Source organism: Pyrus communis, chromosome 13 (genome assembly GCF_041283825.1).
Source record: "Pyrus communis isolate YQ-2024b chromosome 13, ASM4128382v1, whole genome shotgun sequence".
In the NCBI taxonomy this organism is placed as follows: Eukaryota; Viridiplantae; Streptophyta; class Magnoliopsida; order Rosales; family Rosaceae; genus Pyrus; species Pyrus communis.
The window spans coordinates 29,595,674-29,620,154 of NC_142577.1; the positions used below are offsets into that span (position 1 = coordinate 29,595,674).

At 35.3% G+C, this 24,481-nt stretch overlaps 1 protein-coding gene and 1 long non-coding RNA gene across 7 annotated transcripts; both read left to right on the plus strand.

Moving 5' to 3' along the window:
* Positions 1-6,851: 6,851 nt before the first annotated feature.
* On the plus strand, positions 6,852-14,779 carry LOC137738371 (uncharacterized). Of its 6 annotated transcripts, none has more exons than XR_015954987.1 (3): positions 6,852-6,945; positions 7,062-13,214; positions 13,305-14,779. It is a non-coding gene; the product is annotated as an uncharacterized LOC137738371 (long non-coding RNA). The 6 variants fall into 6 exon arrangements; XR_015954985.1 differs by having other exon boundaries at positions 7,062-13,156; XR_015954984.1 differs by having other exon boundaries at positions 7,062-10,329; positions 10,704-14,779.
* Positions 14,780-16,751: 1,972 nt separating this feature from the next.
* On the plus strand, positions 16,752-19,176 carry LOC137737865 (uncharacterized). Its single transcript, XM_068477434.2, has 2 exons — positions 16,752-17,049; positions 18,618-19,176. Exons 1-2 carry the CDS (start codon positions 16,912-16,914, stop codon positions 18,990-18,992), a joined length of 513 nt encoding a protein of 170 aa, XP_068333535.2. The 5' UTR covers positions 16,752-16,911; the 3' UTR covers positions 18,993-19,176.
* Positions 19,177-24,481: the final 5,305 nt, after the last annotated feature.

Consider the following 24,481-nt stretch of genomic DNA (forward strand, 5'->3'; position numbering starts at 1 on the left):
TGTTTGAAATTTCTTCGATATCATACATATTTTGGAAAAATAAGAAAAAGATATGGAAATGAGATGAAGTCTAAACTTCACCTCATATCGGAGAAACTCTTAAATTTCGGCTAAAATCAACAGACTTTATTGATATTCCGACATATCGGTTAAATATTAACAAACTATCATATGACATTTCCAAAGTTTCATTTTAAATTTCAAATTTTTCATCAAATTTCCATCGAAGACAATCGATATCAATATTTTTCATAAATTTGCATGTCGACTTTTCCACCGATACCGATATCGATGTATCCTTTCCTATTATATGCCAGCTTTAGCTAAATAAAGAACCTGAATTGGGTGTCTTTGGGTGCATTCTGCGAGTCCCAATCCCAATATCTCGTTGTTTATCTGGTCTGGCAAACTTGATCCAGCCCAAAAATTCCTAACTAATCACAATCCGGCCCATTCTATTAGGACAAGAATGGGCTCGTGTTTGACATTTCGGAAATGACTTGGCCCATTCTAATCAACTAATAAAATGACCAATATATCCTCCACTTTCTCTGTCAAGCCTCGATTTGCAATTTTCTTCTTTATTGTGTGTGATCTTCTTTTCGATTTGCCGGTGTTCATCTTTTTCGTTTTGGGCGGCTTTCTTCTTCGTTTCAGCAACCATTTTCGGGCATCCAAATCTTGCTGAGAGCTATGTTGTTGGGTCGTCGCGAGCAGTGTCGTTGATTGCTGTCTATTCGTTGTGAGCAGCGGCGTCGATTGACATCAATTCTTCGCGAGCAGTGCCGTCAATTCGTCGAGATCAGTGAGGCGCGGCGGGTCCCGACTCGCGAGAGATGTGGGTCGATGCCTGCCCACCGAGAGACAGGAGAGAGATGTTGAAGGGTAAAATATCTACCAAGATGTGGGCCGATACCTGCAGCCTGCCTATCAAGATTTGTTAGCTATCCCATGTCCCAAGAGAGAGATGAGAGAGATGAGAGAGATGTTCGTATGGTCATTGCTGACGACTTAAAAAACTGCTATGCTTTTACCAACCAAAATGGAAGGGGTCCTGATCCTTTATTCCTAATCTATTAAGTTTGAAAATGCGAGAATTCAACGGCTACAAATAGAGATTAACTTTAATAATAACTTTAGTTATTTGATTATATTTCAATGGTCTGGATCTCCAACTTAGTAGATTAAGAGGAAAATATCCGGAGAGGATCACTTTCCATTAAAAACTAGTAGAAAGCTCAAAAAGAGCCAAAGTAAAAAGTCCAAGCAAAATGAAAGAGACAACCAAGAAACAATTGGAGCCTTCGCAAACTTAGGCTTGAAGTTTGCCAAAACAAATAACAACAAACACCCTAATTTCAAGTAATTTAAACTAAACTGTTGCTGCCATTACATTCTCGGATGAAGCCAAACTCTAAACCTAAAAAGTAGATACCAAATTCAAGTTATCTTTACAAATCTCTAGATTTATTAAACAATAAATTGAAACTCAAAGCCTAATTAATCATTGTCAATTCAATCTTCTCCCTAAGACCCGATTTCATTTAGTCTATCAAACAAGCCCTTAAGGTTTGCCCACCACCAACTTACTATAAATCGCAATTTTCAAAGTATCAAGCAAAAGGTACGAGGCACTAATTGGGGTTGGGAATAGAATGAAAGGTCCCATCCCAACTAATTGGAGCCGTTAGTGGGATTGTCTTTTAACGGTGGAAAATTGTCTTTTAACGGTGGAAAATCTAAAGTTGTGTTCATGTTGTCTGCCGTTTAGTCTATTGGCATTGTCTTTTTCATTTTTCTTTTTGAAAAAATGTGTAGGTATTATTAGTGACATTACTATGTTATTCAAATTATGACATCTTTATTTATTTATTTATATATATGTACATATATTTTAAAAGTGAAACATATTAATTATGTCGTTATCATAATAATTTAATTATTATTATTGCTACAATATTATATTTACGAAAAATGTAAATGGTTCACTCATAATTTAAAATAGAATGATAAAATTAGGGAGATTAAACTTATGAATTAAATTTTTTAAATTAAATGATGTGGTTGTTGATGATTAAATTATTACTTAAGTGTTGATTAACGTGTTTACTTCCTATTGGTGATATATCATTTAGTTTAAAATTTTAGTTGAAAAATAATCTCCCTAAAATTACCCGAAATAAAATCGCAAGTCAGTTGTTAACTTGTTATGTTTGCCATGCCTCTAATCTTTGAGAAATCTCTAGGGCTACCCATATGGCAGCTCATTCCTAAGTATGCGACGGAGTGGAACTCAAGTAGAGTTTCCATTTTCTAAGTTGTGGGTGAAGAAAGTAACTTACATGGTATGTGTGTATATATCGTAATTGTGATATCTCATGTCATTAACATAAAGTCATATGAACAAATATTGATAGATATATTTATATTACTGACATAGAACATCATGATGATGGTAGATTTGTACTATGAAAGTCTTTCTTGTGAGATATAAACCTGTGAGAAATCTTGTAGAGAGTATGAAGCTCATTTCGAAGAAAGAATAGACATTATATGTACTTGTAAGAAATTCAACATATTATCAACTAATTTTGAAATAAAACCTTCCTTCAAGTTTTACCAATACTTTGTAGCATCTTTCAGTAACAACAGAATCCAATATATTTGTAAGGTGATATCAACTGTTCACTGACTATTCCTTTACGTGATTTGCAAGATAATTAGGTTGTGGAGTGAGGACAAATATAAATATGAGTTTCAGAAGTTGATACAAACCTACGGTTCTGATCTGAAGCAGTAAAATTACCATTGCTGGGAAAGGGACGCAAAACCTTTCTGGAAATGTATGTACAGAGACCCAACAAACACACACACACACACACACACACACACACACACACACACACACACACACACACACACCAAGTTAAAAGTAGTTGGTTGAGGACAATATGTGGTAGTTGGTGGGGTTGTGTTCATTTGGGGGTTGGTACAGTTTCAAGCTTCAACACGCACCAAACAAATTACACGACGTTGTGGACGTGATAAACCCTAATTAGCTAGTAATATGAACAATGATACTTTTGACGCGCAGAAGCAGGAGCAGGATATGCAGTTTCCAACGTATAACCTTGATGTTTGGGTCCCACTTACATATTTACAAAATATAGAAACCATCAAAAGAATTCAGGTGGGGTAGTTGTTGAAATTTTAGTTTCAAATCCATTAATTCTTTGAACTTTTTTATATTATGGGGACGGGGGTGGTGCATTGCTATAACATATTTAAGGAGACCACATATATGTATCATATTAGTATACGATATGATGTGATAAGTGATATGTACATAATGTGTACATTCTGCATTAATTAATTAATTTATTTAAGTGGATAATGGTTGTTGCCACATCATGTGATATAATAATGTGGTACAAATTTGTGATATTTCTATCATTATTACTCTATTCATATTATATACATCCTATAGATAAATTTTGCGGAAAATTTTGATTTAGGTAGGCCACAAATCTTTCGTGAATTTTGGAAATGCAGTGACCATAATTTTTTTAAATTAATCTGATCAATCAAATTTTGTGTAATTTTTATTCATTTTTTAGTGTTTGTGTTTTATTTTTATATACATATGATTATGGCAAGGCATGAATCGAACTCAGGATCTCAGATATAGCCTTATACCAGTGAATGTTGTTATTGTTGAACTTTTGAACGTATTAGTTGAACTTTTCAACTTTGAGGTATTAGTTGAACATTTCAACTTTGAGCTTAAATTGACTAATTTAATTGACTCTTATACTTTATGACCTAATTTAATTGATATTATTATTCTTTATCGTACCCCACATTTATGATAAATTAATTTCCATCTCATGTAGTCTCAGTATTATACGATCGGTGGTTGCATATTTTTGTTGCTCAAGTAAAATGGTACGCCAAAGCGGTGTCCGTGGCCACAAGAAATGCATACGTGAGAATTCGAACTTGGATTAAAGGTTCCAAAATTATGCTTATTTTCCACTACACCAACCCTTTAGGCCTCATTTGAAAGGAATGACTAATTTGGATAGGACTATACACTACATTGAAGGCATTTTGAAGGAAGAAATAGATGAGAAATTCCTATTTTGTCCAAGGTGAAGGTTACCCATGAAGAAAAAATATCCCTACTAGTCTCCATTAAAATGGTAGGATCAAAAGGGACAACTTTTCTTTATGAGTAATCTTCAACTTGAACAAAATAGGAAAGTTATCATTCATTTTTCCCTTCAAAATGTCTTTAATATAGTGCATAATCATATCCAAACTAATTATCTCCATCAAACGACATGTTTATGTATCCCTTGAATAAAATTAACCGTGGGACCCTAAGTAATATATATATATATATATATATATATATATATATATATATATAGATGATGTATTGATAATCAAAATCATCATCCCTAAATATATGCTTACTATATTAACTAAATAACATAGGCTCCAATGTTAGCTTAAATAGATAATAATTAACTAATGTAGGCCCCATTAAAAATTTAAAACTACCCTTGGACATGCTAGCTAGCTAGATAGTGATTATCGACAATTGGTTAATTATGTTGGTTGAAGTTTACCTCTACCGTTAGTTTTCTCCTTTTGATCTCAGCCTCTCAGGAAAGATTACACATGCTCATGTCGTCCTCCGCACATTCTTTAGCTTAATTTCTTGCTGCGATTGACTTCTCAGTCCTTATAAAGCAGCTGGTAGCTAGGCTGCATTAATAGCTTCCCATTTTTCTTTTTCTATATACTTTGTCATGATTAGCTTATATAATTATCCCTAATAAACAATAAAGACAATTAACACTCATTTTGCTTCATTTATTCTATATATACGTTAAAGGGTACTAATAGGAAGACCTTAATTTAGATTAAATTTGTAAATCATATGACATGATTTTTTATGATTGGATTATTACTTAAGTGTAATTAATGTGCTTATTTCTTATTAACGACACATCATATTATTAGCAAATTTTGTATAAAAAGTTATATCTATTACTAGCATTATTACACACACGTTAATTAAATTACCTAGTTGAGTGATATGATCCATTTTGCTTCATATTATTTGTTATAATTTCAGTCATTCTCAACTAAACTTTTGTTGATATTTATTTTTTCCCCATATGCCGCATGAAAAATGAATCGACAACTTTGTATGTCTTGAAAAAGTTAGCCAGTTAACAACTTCGTATATTTTTATGTTAAGATACTTTTGGTTTTTATGTATTAGGATTTTCTGGTAAAATAAGGATTAAGATTGCTTTCTTATAATCTTTTACAGTTTAATAGACTGCTTCCATGTTCATTGATTTCCTAATTTGTTTCAGATATTTAATTAGGTGTTTATAAATACACTTCTTGTATCGCAATAAAACTAAATCAAAGTAGCTCTTTGATTATGCAGTCATCTTGACAATTTATAATCTTTTTTTACTTTTTGTGTCTATGATACAAGAACCAGTTTGTAAATCGGATGTTGGATGTATATATGTACAGTGTATACCAGCAAGTTGCACGCATGCAATATTGCATGTGAAGACGATGCACTGCAGTTTTTTCGATTGTTTAATTAAAGGAGGTGACGAGGTTGAGTTTTAACCTAGGACATCAGAGTTCGTTTGGTAAATTTTGTGAAACTGTGGAGTCCTTCTCCTACTCGATCATCCCCACTGTAACGGCCGCTTACGGTGGAAAAGTATCTGGGCATAACTATATATCGACATAAGATATCGAAGAGGTACTGGCCAATATGATCGGCATGCGTCGGTGTCTAATGACATAATGTGGCAATTGGCGAGGTAGCTCAAAACGGAAAACCCACCTAGCTGAATAAAAACAAATAAATTCAGAGAATATAAATATATATATATATATATATATAGAGAGAGAGAGAGAGAGAGAGAGAGAGAGAGAGAGAGAGAGAGAGAGAGAGCACGGAAGGGTTTTGGGTAATTGGTAGATAAGAAATAAAATCATGTGAGCGGTTGGACAAGAACATCAAGTATTCGACTCTATGATTCTATCAACATTTCAGAATCACACGAGCACAGCTAACCTCCCTCATTGTCGTCTTGTTTTCTTTCTTTACTAATGCTATCTCTCTCTCTCTCTCTCTCTGTGTTGGGTGATGATTACGTAATTCCACTAGCTTCTCCGGCATGTACTTTAAGGAAGGTGCTGACCAGTGCTTCTGGCCAAGCAACACCAATCGATAGAAGGTATAACAGTAGGCCAAAAACAAGTAAGATTAACTTAAAGAAGGAAAAATTAAGATAAAATGATAAGAAAGAGAAACAATTTGTGTACATCATATTTTTTGTGTTATAAAATGAGTACATGGGATAGTTGTACATATCTCTCACTTCTACATATTTTGAAAAATAATGGATGTACCGTTATTTAGTAGATTTTGTATTGTTTTTCTATTACGTCTGTAATTATATTAATACTATGGTCTTGATTGATAATATTTTTTGCTTTATTTGAGTAATGAAATATTTTACCTTCAAAGAAAGTAGAACTATAACATTACATTTCAATGTTCTCAATACACATAAAAATATCTCTATCGACAGAGGAGCTAGAGGAGAGGTTGTTAAGGATGAGAGGCACATGACATGCACCATTCAATTCCCTAATCTCCTCATGTGTCACCCGTGAGTCAAAGTCAAACCCCCTCTCTCACGTGTCAAATGTAGTTCAATCACATATGTTCCCACTTTCACACGCTTCAACCCCTCCACACTCAGATATTTTTTTTTAATTTTATTTTATATAATGATCAATTAATATATACATCAGGTCTCTATAAATTGAGCCTCCGATGCTTATGACAAAACCAGGCTGAGCTACCACATATGCTTTCTGCCCAGATCAGAGGTACTTGCTCCTCTTCTTTTTATCATATCTTCTGCGTTATGCTATATGTGTTTTACTTAATTTTGGTAATTCATAAGTTATATGTATTCTGAGTACAACAATTTGTTGCTTTCCAGATGGATATAAATTAACCAACTTATAGAATCTGAAGGAAGAGACTCTATGCTAACTTTATATATGGTGAGTAGATTCCATGCTATGCTTGTCATGCGAGCAGTCCTTTCTTGGATTGCCCTTTGTTTCGTTGTCTGTTCGACCTTGATATAAAAAAAAAACCCTAGCTCGAATTGTCTTGCATATGTATAGGATTAGAGAATATTATTCTGCTGCCTTTACGAACAGGACCACTTTATTTTCTTCTTTCATGAGGAACCAGATTTGTTTTATGTGTCGATCAACTTAATTGCTTGATTAATTAATATAAACTCACCTGGAAGATGTGCCCACCTCCATGAAATTTGTGCGACGAACTGACTAATTAATAATTTGACTTGCATGAATATGCACTTACATGTGTGCGTTTGTGTATTTTATGTGTTGTTTGGTAGGTGTAAGCGCTAAACTAGATGTACAGCTTTGCATGTGATTTTCAGGTGCACTGAGAGTTCAAAAACGCTATAAAGAGTTTAGTTGGGTACATATGTATGTATATATAGAGTGATAGAATATTCATTCAATTTCAGCCTCCAACGTTCTGAACTTTAGTTTAATTAGAGTTTTGATTCATGAAGTAAAAGTTTATGAATCTGTTCCTTGACCTTGTCACACTACAAAGCAATGGTCAATATTAGAAACATTGAAGTTACCCAAAAAGACCTTAAAATATATAATACTCACGAGTTTTTAGTTAAGGAACCAAAACTCCAATTCAATTAATTAAAATTCCGCAATCATTGCTCCATTTAAATTATGTTAGTGTATAAGTTAGTTTCAAAACGAATATATATGCTAGTTTCAGTACAAATATATATGTTTGTGTTTACTTCATTTTAAACAATAATTCAATTAGTGGCTTATATTGTATTTCTTGTGACATAAGGAGGGTATGATATTTTAAAACAACAGAAATATGGACCGCTAATTAAGGTTGAAAGCAAGGTTAAGAGTCTAGCACATGTAGATGGAGAGAATGATGCATTCAGAGTATCATACACTAAAGATGAAAGTCTGCATTATGTGCTTAAAAGATCTCTGGCCTCTCCATCCATTGTCAATTAGTTTTGGTTCATGTGCTTTTCCATGATTGAAGGTCAACGGCAAGGTGAAAATAAGGTGAAGGATGTTGGAAAATATTATAGCTCAAGATGTAATACTTTCAATTTACCCTAAAACTCTAGCTCTCCTCCTCCATACAGTTTAAGTAATTTACCATACTACAGGAGAAATAACTTGATAGATTCCCTCTCTATAGCTAGCTATAAAATGTCTTATTGTATATTTATTACAGCAATGCCTGCTTGAGTTGAAATGGATTGGTTCCTTAATCTCAAACCAGTAGTTTTAATTTCCATCTAAGATGAAGTGAGGAGGCCTCAAAACCATTAACAGGTTTGATAATAAAGATGAGTAGATCATTAAAATTCCTTGTACTGCCGAGGTTTTTAAAGTTAATTATTTGATCTCACATAAATATATACAACTTGATAATAATTTGCTGAAAAGATATGAAATAGTTGTATCTGCAAGAACTTGATGTGGTTAAAATAATGTGTGCGTACATATATATGTATATGTTATATGTTATATTGTATACCAATCTGTAAATGCAGCGTACCCTCACCTCCTGCAGCCTCTGCCCTCCCTCGACCCCAGCCTCTCCCCCGCCCCGTCTCCTACTCCAAGCTCTCCCCTCCGGCGACCCTATCCCCAATTCGTCCTCCAATATCTCTCCATCGACCCCGCCCTCTATCCGTCATCTTCTATCCCAAGGCAGCCATGGTAGCAGGGAGGGGGAAGGTGGTGGCTATTCCCGCGAAGTACTCCGATGGTGCTTCCATGACTTCCTCTAAAAAGAAGATGCTAATTGGGTGTAGGGTCGATGGAGAGAGTTTAGGGGAGGAGATGGGATGGGAGACCTGGAAATGCTTGCTGGTTCATAGATATGGAAGGCTGGGCAATATCTCAGTGAGGGAGAAGAAGGATGTTTGGATACTAGAATAGTAAATTTATGGTAATAAGTTTGAGTTAGGTGTTGGTATTTCAATAAAGACACGTGTTGATATTCTATTGTGAGCAGTATAAAGGGTCGTGACCGTTCATGACCTAAGTATATATTTGTCCCGTTTTCATGGGCACCAGTACGCCATCCATTAATCCAAACAATATAAGAAAGGCAACGAATTTTTTTTAAAAAAAAAAAATTAGTTTTAATGAAAAATAACAAATAAAGGTGTAGTAAATAGTATCACAAAAATGTAAAAATGTGATTTTTCGTTAAAAATAAACAGTATTTTGAGTGTTTAGTTAAAACTCCTCAATAAATTAATGATAATTATTTGACAATGATAATGACTAATTAGAATTAGGGCTTCTAAATTGAGCGAATCTTTTTCCGGTGAAATTGAGTGAATTCAGTGAACCTAGCTAGTTAGCCTTCACTATTTTTTTTGCACCTAATAATTTGACAATATTGTACTTATATATATATATATATATATATATATGTCGACACTTCCCTATCACGTACAAGTTACGCAAACATTTTGTTTCCCTTATTCTTGGCAAATTGGAAGTAGGAAGCTTATATATATACACACACACACAAAATATAATATGTTATTTCATATCAGTAATACAAGGCTTGTGTGCGTAGTTGGACATATGTCATTCTCTCTATGTGTGTGGCTTATGGGCTTTGTGTTCTCATCATCTATATACATACACACACACACACGTAAACAATGCATTGCAGCCTGTTTAACATAGCAGGTATATATAAACGAAAATTTAGGAACTGTTAACTACGTTGGTCTCACCAGCTAGTATTGATTGTTAAAAGTGTGAATTCTACATCAGAAAATTAAAAACATTATATATATGCTTATAAAGTGTTAAGCGACTCTCGCTTTGTTCATTGATTTCGCCCCAACACGATCATGTGATCGATCAAATTAGAGAGACCTATTTATATGAGTAGTGAGTAAATGGAGCCAGGAAAACCACGTAAGTATATTTGATAGGGTATGCAAATACAAGGTCGATCTGACAATGAATATGAGGTGTATGCAAGGGACTGTTCGCTTGACAAGGTTTTGCATGGAATGTGACACCTCCATCGATCGCTAACTCTCTCTCTCCAAGTTGTATATTGATATGTCAGTTTCCAATGGACCACATTACAACCACACCCACATGCAAATGGCAGGCATCCTGCTTAAATTCCGGGTCCGATCTCTCTTTCTCTTTCAAGTATATTGTTCTGTGTTTTTTTTTTTTTTTTTTTTTAATTTTGGTTGAATAAACTATCCTTTGCTTATAAAAATAACTAAAAATTGACTTTCTTTAACAAAATTGGGAACTGATTGCTACTACTGAATTATATAAACTGACTATATTGGAGTGTTAACAACAATTTCTAAATTTTATTCACAAATACTTATAACTTATTACAAAGTTGGAGCATGTATGTTCTTCTCAGCCCTACTTTTAACTAATTGTACAATTCAGTATGTAGATTAGCTTATCGTTCATCTTTATTTCCCTTATAGCTATATATATGTAATAGCTGATTTAATTTGTTTTCAATTACCCAAGCAAAGCCCGTGGATGATGACATGAATTACAAGCAATCTGGTCTTAGCTGGCATAAGCCAATATGGTAAGAAGGATGTGGGATTGATTTATGCACATCCCTTTTTAGTTATGATCCTTTCTTTTTAATTTTTTTTACTATTATTAGAAGATGGGAGAGTTTGAAACCATTACAATAATTTAAAGAATGAGAAATTTCAAACCCATAACGCATTGGCATAAACCCAACACCTATCCACTAAGATATTAGATCACATGTGCTCTGAGCCATTTTCTCTTTTACTTTGTACAATTCAACAGTTAAAAAAAGAAGAGTGTACGTGACCTGAAAAGAAAAGTGGTGTGTAGAACTGACTTCACTTACATCGATCAAATGCGACGAACTAGACATATAGGGTCTCACATGTGCGGAGCTGCTCTGCCTACTTGTCTCATGTATGATGTTTGTATATGCATCAATTGCAAATGAAGGACGCAAGTATCGTCCTTATTGGTATGTATAATAATGTTGTGTAGGAAAAAGCTAAAACGTATGATGTGCGAAAAGGAAGTTTTCATACCTAGATCACCGCAAGGCCAAGCTATCTGAGGACTCACTTCTCTTCCCTTGCTACATATATAATATGTTGGAAAAATATCTATCTTGAAATCTCTTTGAAGTCTAAATTTCAACTTGGGGTTTTCTACCAAAGGTAAAGGAAAAGTTGGTGAAAAATAAACTCTCTTTTTATGTATCTTGGTGCCCGAGATTCTAGGAAAACTATTTTGTGTATTAACTAGATCTCCCTGCGGAGCCGGCACTATTGCAAAATTCTGAGGACTGTTATTTGTTATCATCTGCAGAAAAGAAGATTTACTTAGAGAAGAAAATTTGCTTAGAGATGAGTCTTATTAACAGAGTATACCTAGTAGACCTCCATCAGCTTGAAGCCTGGCAAGATCTCTGATGAGCAAATTATATATGTTGCCTATCCAGTTAATTAACTCTAACCGAAACTTATTTAAAACGCTCATGATCAAACTAACACAAGTAAAACCGTCTCCAGTTTCCTATCGTTGATAGAGATGTTTACAGAGGATGCATGTGCTACAGTTTGTTATAATATTTTGGTTCGATTTCTAGCAACATATATAGTAGGAACTATAATCTCCCAAGCCCTAATTATAAATAGGCTGAAATTTTTCTTTGTTAAGCTTTTTGTCTTTTTGATTATTCGCAGAGTGAGAGTACACTACAAATTTAGTTAAATAAGTACCTGTACTTATTTTTTAGCTCAAATTAAGCACACGTAAAATGCAGTATATCCCACATATATATCTATATATATATAATGTGACATCATGCATGGACAGTGGAGAACGCAGGTTCATCGTTAAGTATATGAATTAACAATAAACCACGTTGCTTGGCCTTTGTAATAATGCCCTAGTACCCTTCCACAACCGCAAATATTTTTATATTGATGAATCCACATGGCAAAATTAAGCTTATTTAATCTTGCATGCATCCTACAATTAACCAAAAATGGATTTCTAATAATATTAGGTTTATATCATGCAGACTTCATTTTAGTCATATTAGTTAAAGTACTGGTGTGATTTTCCTTCCACACGAGTTCGAGCTCCTTGTTCGTAATCTAAATTACCAATTCACAAAAAAAATTTTGTCAATCAAAAGAAAGTGAAAATGCCAAATGAACCTTGTCAACAAAACTAAAGAAAAGTAACTAAAATACAAATAACAGACAATATAGTAAATTACACACAAAATAATTTTATTATGCCTCAGAGCCTAGCAACCATATTAGTTGCTGCCATTTCCTCTTCTACGTTTTTCTGTAGAATAAAATGAACTTTTAGTGATGAAATAGTTATCTAGAAACAGTTGCTAAAGATATGAACAACCTTTCAATAACAAAAACTCTTTTGAGGGTCGTCACCATAAAGCTTTAGCAGCCATTTTATATTTTCTTTCTTTGTAAAATTTATAAAATTTTAATAAGCACATACATAGTATGTGTACAATTACTAATTTAAGTGAAGCAAGCTAATGAATTAATTAAGGTCATCTTGCCATAAAGTAGGTACATCAACCTGGTCCACCACTTTAACATTTTTACAAGAATGTCAGATTAGTATACTCTGGTTCTAAATCCTAATCTAAAATAGCAGCTACAGTTTACATCGTCGATTGATCCTCCATCAATCGATCTTATCTAAAATTAATATTTTTTAATGAGATGGAAACATAAACAACTAAATACTGGTTAGTCAATGATCTGTCACGTGTAAGGATTTAGCTGATATGAAGATCCGTGTAGAATTCGCACGCTCACCCAATAATTAACAATTGTGATAGCTTGAAAAAGGATAGCAAGGTTCCTTCTTATCTCTATAAAATGAAGCTCAACCCAGCAACTATATTACACCTCCTAGTTAGGTCTCTTCCTCAAAAGATCAGGTTCTTGTCTTCCTCTCTTCTTAAGCTTTGGTGTACATATATACGTTCTTCCGAATAGGTAGTTTTGCTTATTATTTAGTTCGATTTATGTACTTAATCCAGATCACCGTGTTTGTCGTGTTTTTTTTTTTTTTTTTTTTTTTTGCAGGAACCAAAGAGATATTGAACAACCATGGTCGAAGATGGCGAGGGATGTATTTGACATGTTTTGATGATACGGGTGAGTGGATTCCATGCTATGCTTGTCAAATGAGCAGTCCCTTGCAAATTAATCTTAGTTTCGTTGTCTGTTCGACCTGAAACTACGGTAAAGGCTAGGTATATAGTACCCCTGAAAACCCTAATTAGAAGGTAATCGTGTTTTTTTTTTATATAGATTAATCAACTTGATTGACCATCTAACAAATTAAACAAGGCAGCTTCGTATTAGATAACTATATATTTAGTAGCATCTTGGTATTTGACCCAGTAACCTAAATTATAGAGTTACTTTAATGCATAAAAGAGTCATTAATCTAGAAAGAAGAAAGTAAATTAAAACTCCCAATCTTAATCCTGTTTATGCATTTATTGGATAATTCATTTGGAAAGCGGTTTAGGTATATCTTTTGGCTCCTTCTTTTCCTTTCGAAATATGAAGAAGAAAGCAATTGAAAAAATAGTAATAGGTGGCTATCCCTTTTGTGGTAATCTAACATAACTTTGATAGTCGTTGGACTTTTACCCTAGTTTTTGCAGTTGCAGCTGCCCGGTATCGATTTTTCAGGTGTACGGAGGTTACACACCCAAACCCAGTCCAAAAAGTAGGCAGGCTTATGATCTTTTTGTTTTTCCAAGACATATAGTCATCTTTAATATCAAATACCTGAACTCACTCTACTAATTAAATTGGATGTGAAACCAATCTAGTTACCAAATTAGATTAAGTTGCTTCCACAATAGCATTTTCTTGCTTTCGAACTGCAGAATAATTAGCATAAGCCGCATAGGTACATCCTTAATTAGAAAAATAATGTGGCTAGGAGAGACCTAGTAGTGACTAGCTAGCTAGTCTGCTACCTGGAATGTTGATAGGTCGAACAGACAACGAACCTGATGTATAAAGCAATTAGAGACTGTTCATTTGACAAGGGTTTGCATGGAATTCAACATCTTGATTCTTGACCTAGATGTTTTCATATGAAGTTTATTAATTAGGAAGCAGATCAACTTTCATCAAAAAGGTGATCGTGTCCAGGTAATTCACTTAGTCTTTCTTAGCTAGTCTAATCTAATCAACTTTTCCCTTCTTTCTTCAAATGAATATGATATTTCTTGACAAATTCCAACATGTGCTGTGTGATGATGGAGGCTCAACTGCCAGTGAAGGGACGATGGAGGATCAAGATCAGTTACTACGTAGAGGCTCGATTTGATACGAATGCCAATATTTTAGAACGAAGGGTCAAACGGTCCACTACTATATATCATCTGCAGAACACGATGAATATTATGGTGGTTTTAATCATAAATTGTATCAGTGTAATTAAAAGTAGAACATAAGTAATTTAATTTTGTCAACATTATAATGTGAAATTCTTGTATTTTTATTTGTTAACCATTATATAACGTGAAATTCATAAACCTCTTTTATGCTAACCAAATTTATATACGGTTTTGAAAATTATAGTATTCATGAAAATTTATCATTATATGCACGTACACAATCATTGAACACTCAAAGTAGAAGATCCTACGTACTCAAAATCATTCGTTCCTGATTTATAAAACTTCATGTTTATAATCGGAACCATTCATATTATAAATTACTCTATAAAAATAACTTATGCAAAAAAAATCAATTAAAACTAAGGTCATTAGTCATCGAATTGTATAAAAACAGATTAACGGAATTGGTATAAGCAATACGAACTGTATAAGTATTTACTATAATACATTGACTAAACGACTTTAGTTTTAATTCATTTTTTGCGGAGATGATTTTGAAAAGAAAATAATAATAATAATAATAATAATGTGCATCTTGACATACATGTTTGTCTCACTTTCTTATTTTATTTTCTTAACCTTGTGATGTTGTTCGATTTGTTTTGTATGTCACACCTTTATGTTTGGCTTTAAAGGGGTTAAGTTTTATGTCCCCCGGGCCTCCTTTCCTTGTATCTTTATTGTTTTCATTTCTAGAGGGGTTATGTTTATGTTCCCCCTCACTAGGTGTAACTTCTTTTTTCGTTATCAATATAATTGCCCTCGTACCGTCGAGGTTTCCTAAAAAAAAAAAAAAAAAAAATCTTTGCAATATGATTTATAATATAAACAGTTCTGATCATAAGCACAGAGCTTTATTATTCAAATTGAATATAAAAAATCTTAAGTAGAAGCTCCTACTCATTTCCCTCCCTACACTCTCACCACTGGACTAACCTCAGCTGTAGACTCATTTTGTTCTCAAATGATCTGATTCACTTTTATAACAAATGAACATATTAATATTTGTTATCTGGTTTACAAATAAAATTTCTGATTTGAAAATTTTCTATCTTCTTTTGAGGGGTGAATAAAGTGAAGTGCGTACCAATCGATCAAGATTTGTGCATGCATGCCCCCGTCCATACCCAAATATAGAAAATGAGTGAGTCTGCTTTTTCAAATATCAGTTTAATTGTGTATGGGTCCGTCAGATGCAAACAAATGCAAGAGAATCGCGGCCGATTGGGTGGTCGATGCAACAAATACAAACAAATATGTTCTTGGCAAATCACAAGGAGTTGTCATTTCCATTTTCATTGTGGTTGTGTACCATTCATCCAAACAATCACTCAAATAAATAAACGAACGTAATAAATTTTTACCATTCGATCTATCTATCTTTTAGAACCTCATTCATAGATCATCTTTGTTTAGACAAATAAAAAAACTATTAAGACACTCATTTGTAGTAAAGAGAATAAATGAATACGATTCTACAAAGAAACTCTAAATTCTTGATCCAAAGTCATATGGTTTCAAATTTAGATGATTTTTGTTAGACATAATCTTTTAGGAAAGACCTATAAGATAAATGGTTTGGATCGTTGCAATATATTATAAAATGAGCCCCACAAAAACATATGTAAAAAATTGTGTGACAAAATCGGTGCCACAGAATCATCTGATGATTAAGTTATTTTATATTTCTATTGTGAGGCTTAATTACTCATCCACTCTTTTAATGTATATAATATCATTTGTTGAAAAAAAAAATGAATAGTGTCACATGCCATATTAAGTTACGGAAAGAGATCCTCTCCGAATCTCTTCCACCTAATCCATCAATTCGGGCTCTTAAATTTTGATCTAACGGCTAAAAGCAGGGACTTCTTTTATAAGTTATAATAACTTTAGCCGTTTGATCAAATTTCAAGGATCCGAATTTGTGTATTTGGTGGAAAAGATCTGGAGATGATCTCTTTCCTTAGGTTACTGTACTAACCTGCTTTCAAATTTCAATCAATTTTATATACCCTGGTAAAGACACAGAACAAGACAATGTCAATTTAGACTTTAAACCAAAAGCCCATAGTTACAACCAGGCCGAATCAATGAAATCTTTTACACAATGCCCAATAACTTGAGAACCAAAATTAAGTTGGACCTCCAAAGACCAACGACTGTGTGTTCTCGGTTCCGCGGATTCCGGACTTCTTCCCCTTCAAACTCTACAATAATAGTAGTTGGGAGTCTTGAGACCGTTGATCTTTGCCGGGCAGAGACAGATGGCATTCTCTAGTTGCAGCAATCTGGTGGGCGGTCCGCTTACTTTGGCGGCGGTCGGAGAAACCCAGTTGCCCACGAAGCGCTCGATGTCGGTGACAACCACCACCACCACAAAGCACAGAGCTCTTCCTCTTCAGGTTGCTACTTGTACTGTTTCAACTCACTCAATTTGCTGCTTTAAGTCCTTTTCTTTTGATCTATTTTGTGTTTAATTATCAATATTTGAACTCTGAATCGATTGACCTTGTTTGTCCGAGCTCATTTCAGCAACAAAAATTCACCAAGTTTTGTTTTTTATTTATTTAATTTGTTTTTTTTGTTTTTTTTTGAAGTTCTTGTTCATACATTATTTGACATGTGAATCAGTTCAAATGTAGATTTCACTCAATTTTTAACAGATCAAGGGCAATGGCATGTCTAATTTCAGGGTAATGAATCAGTAGTAACTCTAGTTTATGTTCCTTATTTCCGAAAAATTTGCGAAGAAACTTAGGGCTGGTTTGAAATCGCGTGCTTTGAGAAAAAAACTGTTTCGGCTGTGATGTGAGAATAAGCTCATTTTTGCTGCTTCACGTTTTCAGCTTTTTTTTCACAAAAAATTGTGAAAATAAGCTGTTTTTAAGTGTTTACCAAACACCTTCTTGTTTCGCTCAGCTTTTTTTTATACCCATTTTTTATAAAAGCACCTTAATATCGAACTAGTACTTAAACTGTGAACTTTAAGTTGTGTGTTCAGATTTATATCTTGTCCTAAACTCCTAATGTTTGTTATGGGGAGGGTTAGCTGTGAGGCTATGGAGCTCCGGTGCATATAGCGTGCACCTGCATTCGCAACTTAATTGCAGGGCAACGGTTGGTTAGTTCAAAGTTGGATAACCAATTTGTATCATTGAGTGCAAACTGCATTGCAGTTGTTATGGGAAGCTATCGTCCCGTGCCGTTTGAAACTAACCGTATCTTTTCCAAATATTTGGAAGTTTTCAGTGTTCACATCGTTGGTTGTATAAGTTACAGTTATTAGTACTATGCAGCTGCTGATCTACTAAATTTTGTCCATAAAGAAACAATTTAAGAGCATGATGTTAAACCATGGGAAATAGTCCTTGTATTTCAAATTTGGCATTTGATTTCATTGTATCTCCATATCCGGAGTTTCAGACGAAGAGATAATCACACTTATCATCCATTGAATCTCCAATCATATGTTTTTGGTGGAGAAGGTTACCAAGATTTTGACTATGTAATCTCTGCCGCGTGGTTCACAGTGCTCAAGTTATTTTCTGTCGACAATGTAAACCATTGGAGAAATGCTTAATTTATGCTTAATAATTGTTGTGATCAAGCTTGTCGTGATGGATTCATGGTGATCTGAGTAAGAAGTACCGAACATATGATCTGTTTTGTCATCTCCAGCTTCAGTGTCTTCTTCCCAAAGGTCTAAGCTACTGATAAATTTTTCTGTTCACAGATACAAATGGATCTCAAATTAATAGGGATTAATTGTAACAAGCCGGATTTAATTGTTCGGTCTTTCAGATTGATTCTTAATTGTCAAAAGGCCTGGAGGTGTAGGCTAAGTTGGTTGCTCTAATACTGCCATTGTTAGTACCTTCTAGCATCGTCGTTTACTGAAACTGAAACCGCGATGGATTGTGGAACAATTACTTCTCTTCTTTATTTAACGTCTTTGATCCTCATATTGCAGGTGAGAAGTGAGGGAAAACAAAAAGCAGGCTCTCCAAAAACCTTCGGAGTTTCACGAAGAGATGTGATGTTATCTTTGCCAGTTGGGACATTGGCATCACTCACTCTTCTTCCAACAGAACCTGCCGAAGCACGCATTGTCAATCCCGAGATCAGGAAGAAGATTTTTGAAAAGTTGGAGAAGATAAGGGAACACTTTGGTTTGTCAAGGCCAAAAACCAATGACGGGAAAGAGGAATACCCATCACCACCACCACCACCACCACCACCATCATTGGAGGAGAAAAATCCTCAAACATTGCCACCAGCACTGCCCTTGGATCCTCAAGGGAACCTACTTGTACCTCTACCTCCTGTCGAAGTAATTCTCCCTTGAGATTGTAATTGTTGTTTTCAGATAAATAATCGCCCAACTTTTGGGGTCAACGAAACAGTCGAGTGTTAACACTACGGAAGGCCTATGGGTGCATGGTTATTTTTCCTCTTTAGTTAACGATTTGGACAATTTTTCAGCGCTTTCCGCTTCAAATTAAATATTTAAATATTTTTTTTTTTTTCAAGGGAAAGGCACTTCAAACTTAATACTTTACAATTTTGTAAGGCATGAGGAGCAAATGAGGTTAAAATGTGTGTTAAACTCCCTAACTGCTTGTTTCTGGAGGCTAAACGTGGGGCCAGGGCTTCTTAGGGATGGACAAGTCTGCTGGTGGGGCGTGATATCCTACTTTGGGGTGCCCATTGGCAAGTTATGAATGGGAAAAGTGTTCGAATTTGGCATGACAGATGGATCCCGTCTCTTCCTCACGGGCACCCTATTCCTCAAGGTAATGTGCTGGTGTCGAGGAACTTGCGTGTGAGCTCTATAATATGTGGGCCTTCGAGGACTTGGGATATTGACTTTCTCAAGCCTTTTATTTCGGATGAGGAGTGCAAGGCGATTATTGACACTAGCATTGGTGACCAAATGCGAAGTGATAGGTTGGTGTGGCCGGAGAATAAGAACGGGGTCTACACTCTGAGGTCAGGATACCACCAGGTGCATTCCCGAGCGGTGCCAATGGCGGCTAGGGTTACTTCCACATCTTACTCGACTTCTCACGTTTGGAAGGTCATTTGGAAGTTGAAGACCACCACCACCACCCCCCCCCCCCCCCCCCCCCCGGGGGCCGAAGATCCACTGCTTTATGTGGGGGGTATTGAATCGAGTGTTGGCTACAATGGAGGATCTTTATAGGCGTCGATGTTCACTTACTCCGCTATGCCCTTTCTGCAATGCTCGTGAGGAATCTGTTGCGCACTTGCTTCTTTTATGCCTATGGGTTGCAACCATCTGGTTTGGTGGTTTTCTAAATTACAAAGTGGATAGGGCTGACATCTCGACTTTGACTAACTGGTTATCTTCTCTCATCAGTTCTAATATGGGGTCTAAGGAAGAAGCTATTGTTGGAACTTACTTGTGTTATGTGGGACTGCCAGTCCCACATTGCCCATACACCTTTTGGAACAACTCTTTATAAGTGAGTTCACTCACTTATAGTTTGAATTGAATTAGGCCAAAGCCATGGACCTTGGGCCTTAGACTTGGAGAGTTTGGGTGTATATATGGGCGAAAAACACAAGTTACGTTTTTGATTTTTTGGATTCAGTTTTTTCCGAAAGGATAAAACTGATTGAACAGTTTCATTCAGTTTTTTCTGAACAGTTGCATTCGGTTTTTCTTTTAACAAAAACTGATAAGCATGAACGGTTGGGAAGTTCAAATGATGCCATTATATATATGGCAATAGAATCAGAAACTGAACAGAATTCATATAATCATTCCTCCATATTTCGCTGAGAACAACACAACCAATTCGCCAAGAATCCAAGTTCGAGTGCAAGAACTTGGATTAGATAGTTGTATCCTGCAAGATAGACGTCCATCGAACTGCTGCACTGAAGTAGGGACGAATTTCTGTCTTAGGAGATTGCATCTGCAAGCCTCTATCTGCAAGAAACAAGTCAGTGATTTGTGATTTTATATATAATCTCATTAGTGTTTATGTTCTAAGATATTGTGTTTGTTGTTAAGTTTTTACATTTGAAATAAAACTGTGCAAATTGTTATATAATATACACTTGACGTTTGATTGGTTATAACAGCTATTGGCTCTTGTCTTATGCAGCCTTCACTTGTTGGCACATATGGAAGCCTAGGTGTAACTACCTCTATAACCAAACGGTTATCACACCACAAGAAGTCATTTTGTCTATCTCTTCCTTGGTTAGAGCTTTTTTGGAGGTTTCCCGTACACCAACGGGGAACTTTATTCCTGTGCAGGGCTACCTCTTCGTGCTTGGTCCGTTGGTCTCCCCCCTGTTCTCCATTTACTAAACTGAATGTGGATGCAAGCTGGGCTGCTACCAATGGCGAGGGTATTGTTGGGGTCGTTGCTAGAAACGATGAAGGAAGGTTTGTGGTGGCAAGGAACCTGAAGATTAATGCTCTAAGTGCCACTACGGCGGAGGCTCTTGCATTATTATATGGTTGTGAATTTGCTAGATCACTGGGTTTGTAAAAGATTGTAGTTAAGTCGGACTCAAAGGAGAACATATCTTTTCTGGTAAATGATTTATCCTCTGGCAGCTGGGAGGCTTTCCCTATGTTGACAAGAATATTGCGGCTTCGGGATTCATTTCAGACGTGCCGCTGGTCTTGGGTTCCAACTTCGGCCAACATGGCGGCGGACCGTTTAGTGTCGAGTCGTAATACGGAGATGTGAGGTTCCACTTGGGTTAACCATCCCCCATCTTCATTGGTGCATGTTTTGAACAAGGATGGGCTCTCGTGTCCTCCGTAATTTTGTTTTGGTAGTGAAAGGGGCGACACCTTTGCACATGGTGCAATGTCTTTAGCCTTTGTACCCTTCTTCACTGCTTTATGTATGTATTTTCCTTGGTTTTTGCCTCCTTGTAGGCCTCCCTGTACTCTTGGCTCCAGCCTTGGTTATGCATATTTCCAGTTCTCCAAAAAAAGAAAAAAAAAAAAAAAAAAGGTAACTTGCTTAAATACAAGTGGTGGATTGTTCTGATAGTTACGGTCTTCTTCTTCAACTCATTGCGTCTTTTGTTGAAAACCTTCCCTTCCTTAGGAAAGATTTTTCATTGTGTTGGGATACTGGTGTTGTGACACTTCGAAAAAAAATATTTCAACTATTTGTATTTACTTGGTGTTCCGAACTGCGTTGGAAATGACATTGTATTTTGGAAGATCAAATGTATGATAAATAAAACTTAGGATTAAGTACCTAAAACCCTTCAACCTTTTAGTGTCATTCTAAATTAGACACTACAACAATGAGTCCCAGTTAATTTTTTTTGTTAAATGTACATGTGGCAACAATAAGTTCCACTTATTTGCTTACTTGGACACTACAACAATAATAAAAAATTTAAAAAAAAAAAAAAAAAAACTTCAAAAAAGACATGAAGATGGGAAAAAAAAATACATAAACAAATTCACGAATAAAATGGACAACAAAAATCAAGATCGGAAAATCTCCTAACAAAGAAGAGAGTTAAAAATTCAGATAGGGTTTCAATGAGCTTGTTTCTGCTCATATGATTTCCTCATTCGCTGATTTTTGGCTAGTAAAGGCTAGTTCTTCTTTGTAGTTAGTGAAAATGGTGGTGGCCGCATCATGGCGGTCCATACCATTTCAGAAACCTCCATGACCTTCTTTTTTATGTTGGCGGCTTAAGTTGTAAGGTGGAGTTTATGATTGTGCACTGGATTTGGAGGTGCTAGCCTAAAAGAGGCGGTTGTCAATGGTGAAGCTACATATGAGCAAAAGGGGCGGCCGCTCCTCCGCTTGCAGGAAAACAAAGGCAAGAGCAAGGCTTGAACCCCTCTGGTTCAACAGGAATCTGGGAACCACGGTGGTTCCTGGTTCGAATATGAGAATTGCGAGTTTGCAGGTTCTCTTTTTTTTAACTTTTAAATCCAGGCCAAAACGACGTCGTTTTGGGCCTGGTAAAAAAAAAAATTTTTGTTTGGTAAACGACGTCGTTTTGCGTTAATCAAATAAAAAAAATATTTAAAGAGACCACTGGTCCCCATCCCAATCCTCCCACCCATTTCAATTATTACCCCCACCCTTGCCCATAAATTACAAATCACATCCCCTCACCTTTATTCCCATATTTCAATTTTCAAAATTGTCTTAAATCCCAGAATTGAACACAAGAAAGCCTTGTTCCGTTGGCCGCCAAGCTCCAGACACCACGCCAGCCACTCCAATTGAGGTAAATTTTTAATTTTTTTTTAATTTATGGTTATCAATTATAGATTATTCATATGAATACTATGATTATTGATTTTTTATTTTTATTTTTGAAGTACATAAAAGAGGATTCATACATTATATGTATTATAGGAACTTGAATCACACATGGTCTAGTAATAAAAATTGATTGCAATAACCGCTAACTTACTCAATTTTTAATTGTGGTTTAGAATAAAAATTGAATTCTTGATTATTCATATGATTGTTAGTATTGATTAATTAATTCGTGATTTGATTAGATATTACCCTATAGTCTACTCTAGGATTAAGAGTCTAAGATTTTTTTTTTCTTTCGTTATACAGTTACGTCATGGAACGATACTATAAGAAAAAGTGCTTAAATCCTTCTCCAATTATCGCGAAGCAATTCTTAGATACTACCTTCAAAATGAACCTTGTTAACCTAAATCTCACAAAATGAACCGAGAGGTGTGAAAGCTATATGTTAGTGTATAAGCTTCTTACATTGACTTTGGTGTTAACGGTTGCAACCGCTTCCGTGGAGAGAGCTTTTTCTGCTATGAAGATTGTGAAAACATCATTGCGCAACAAAATGAGAGATCAATGGTTGAGTGATAACATGATTGTTTACATTGAGAGAGATGTATTTGCTTTTACTGATAATGAGCTTATTATGCGACGTTTTCATGACATGAAACCTTGCCGGCAACAATTATAATTTATTTGTATTGATTAATTATGGAAGACTTTACTATATAAAAAGATTCGCTTGTTGCCATTTTTCTTTAACCTTGCATGCATATAAGTTCGCCTCTCCCCCTGAAAATTCCTGGTTTCACCACTAGCAGTGGTGACCATTATTTGGTAGAGTTCATGCTTCCATGACCTTCTACTGATGCTAGAGACAAAGTAAGTTCTAGTTTATTTAACAAAAATTAATTGGGGCTTAACATATGTGACATTTTCAATAGGTTAGATAATTGTTTGAAATGTTTAAAAAAGTTGAGATCAATTTGAAACGAAACTAAAATATTTAAGGGTTTTAAGTACTTAATCCTAAAACTAATTTATTCTATTTGATCAAACGAGCAAACAAGTGTTAAAATAGTAATCTACAAAATGAAAAAAACAAAAACAAAAACAAGGGCAAATAAAGCCTCTAAAAAGCAGCTACTTAATACTACGTTATAGTGATATTCCTTTGAGTGATCTTATATTCGATTATCGTAAAATGTGAATTTGATGAGGTGGGGCTCTCCGGGTCAGGTTTGGGATTGGGCCCACCAAGATGATCAGAACGGCGGAGATTAACGATGGTTTCGATGCCATGGTTTTGTTTAGTGGAACTTGAGTGATGGAAAGTTGGAAACATCGACTCTGCCGTTGGATTCAAATAGAAAGGTTGATGGGCCCTTCGATAAAACTTATGGATCCAAACAGCAAGCCCAAGTCTGCAAAGCGTATATTGAAAACATTAGCTTCCAGGTGTCAGCTGGACACTGGATAACATCCGGTATACAAATCCGTATCCAAACTGAGCACCTACTAAATCAGGAAACTGAAAAATATCTGAAAGCCG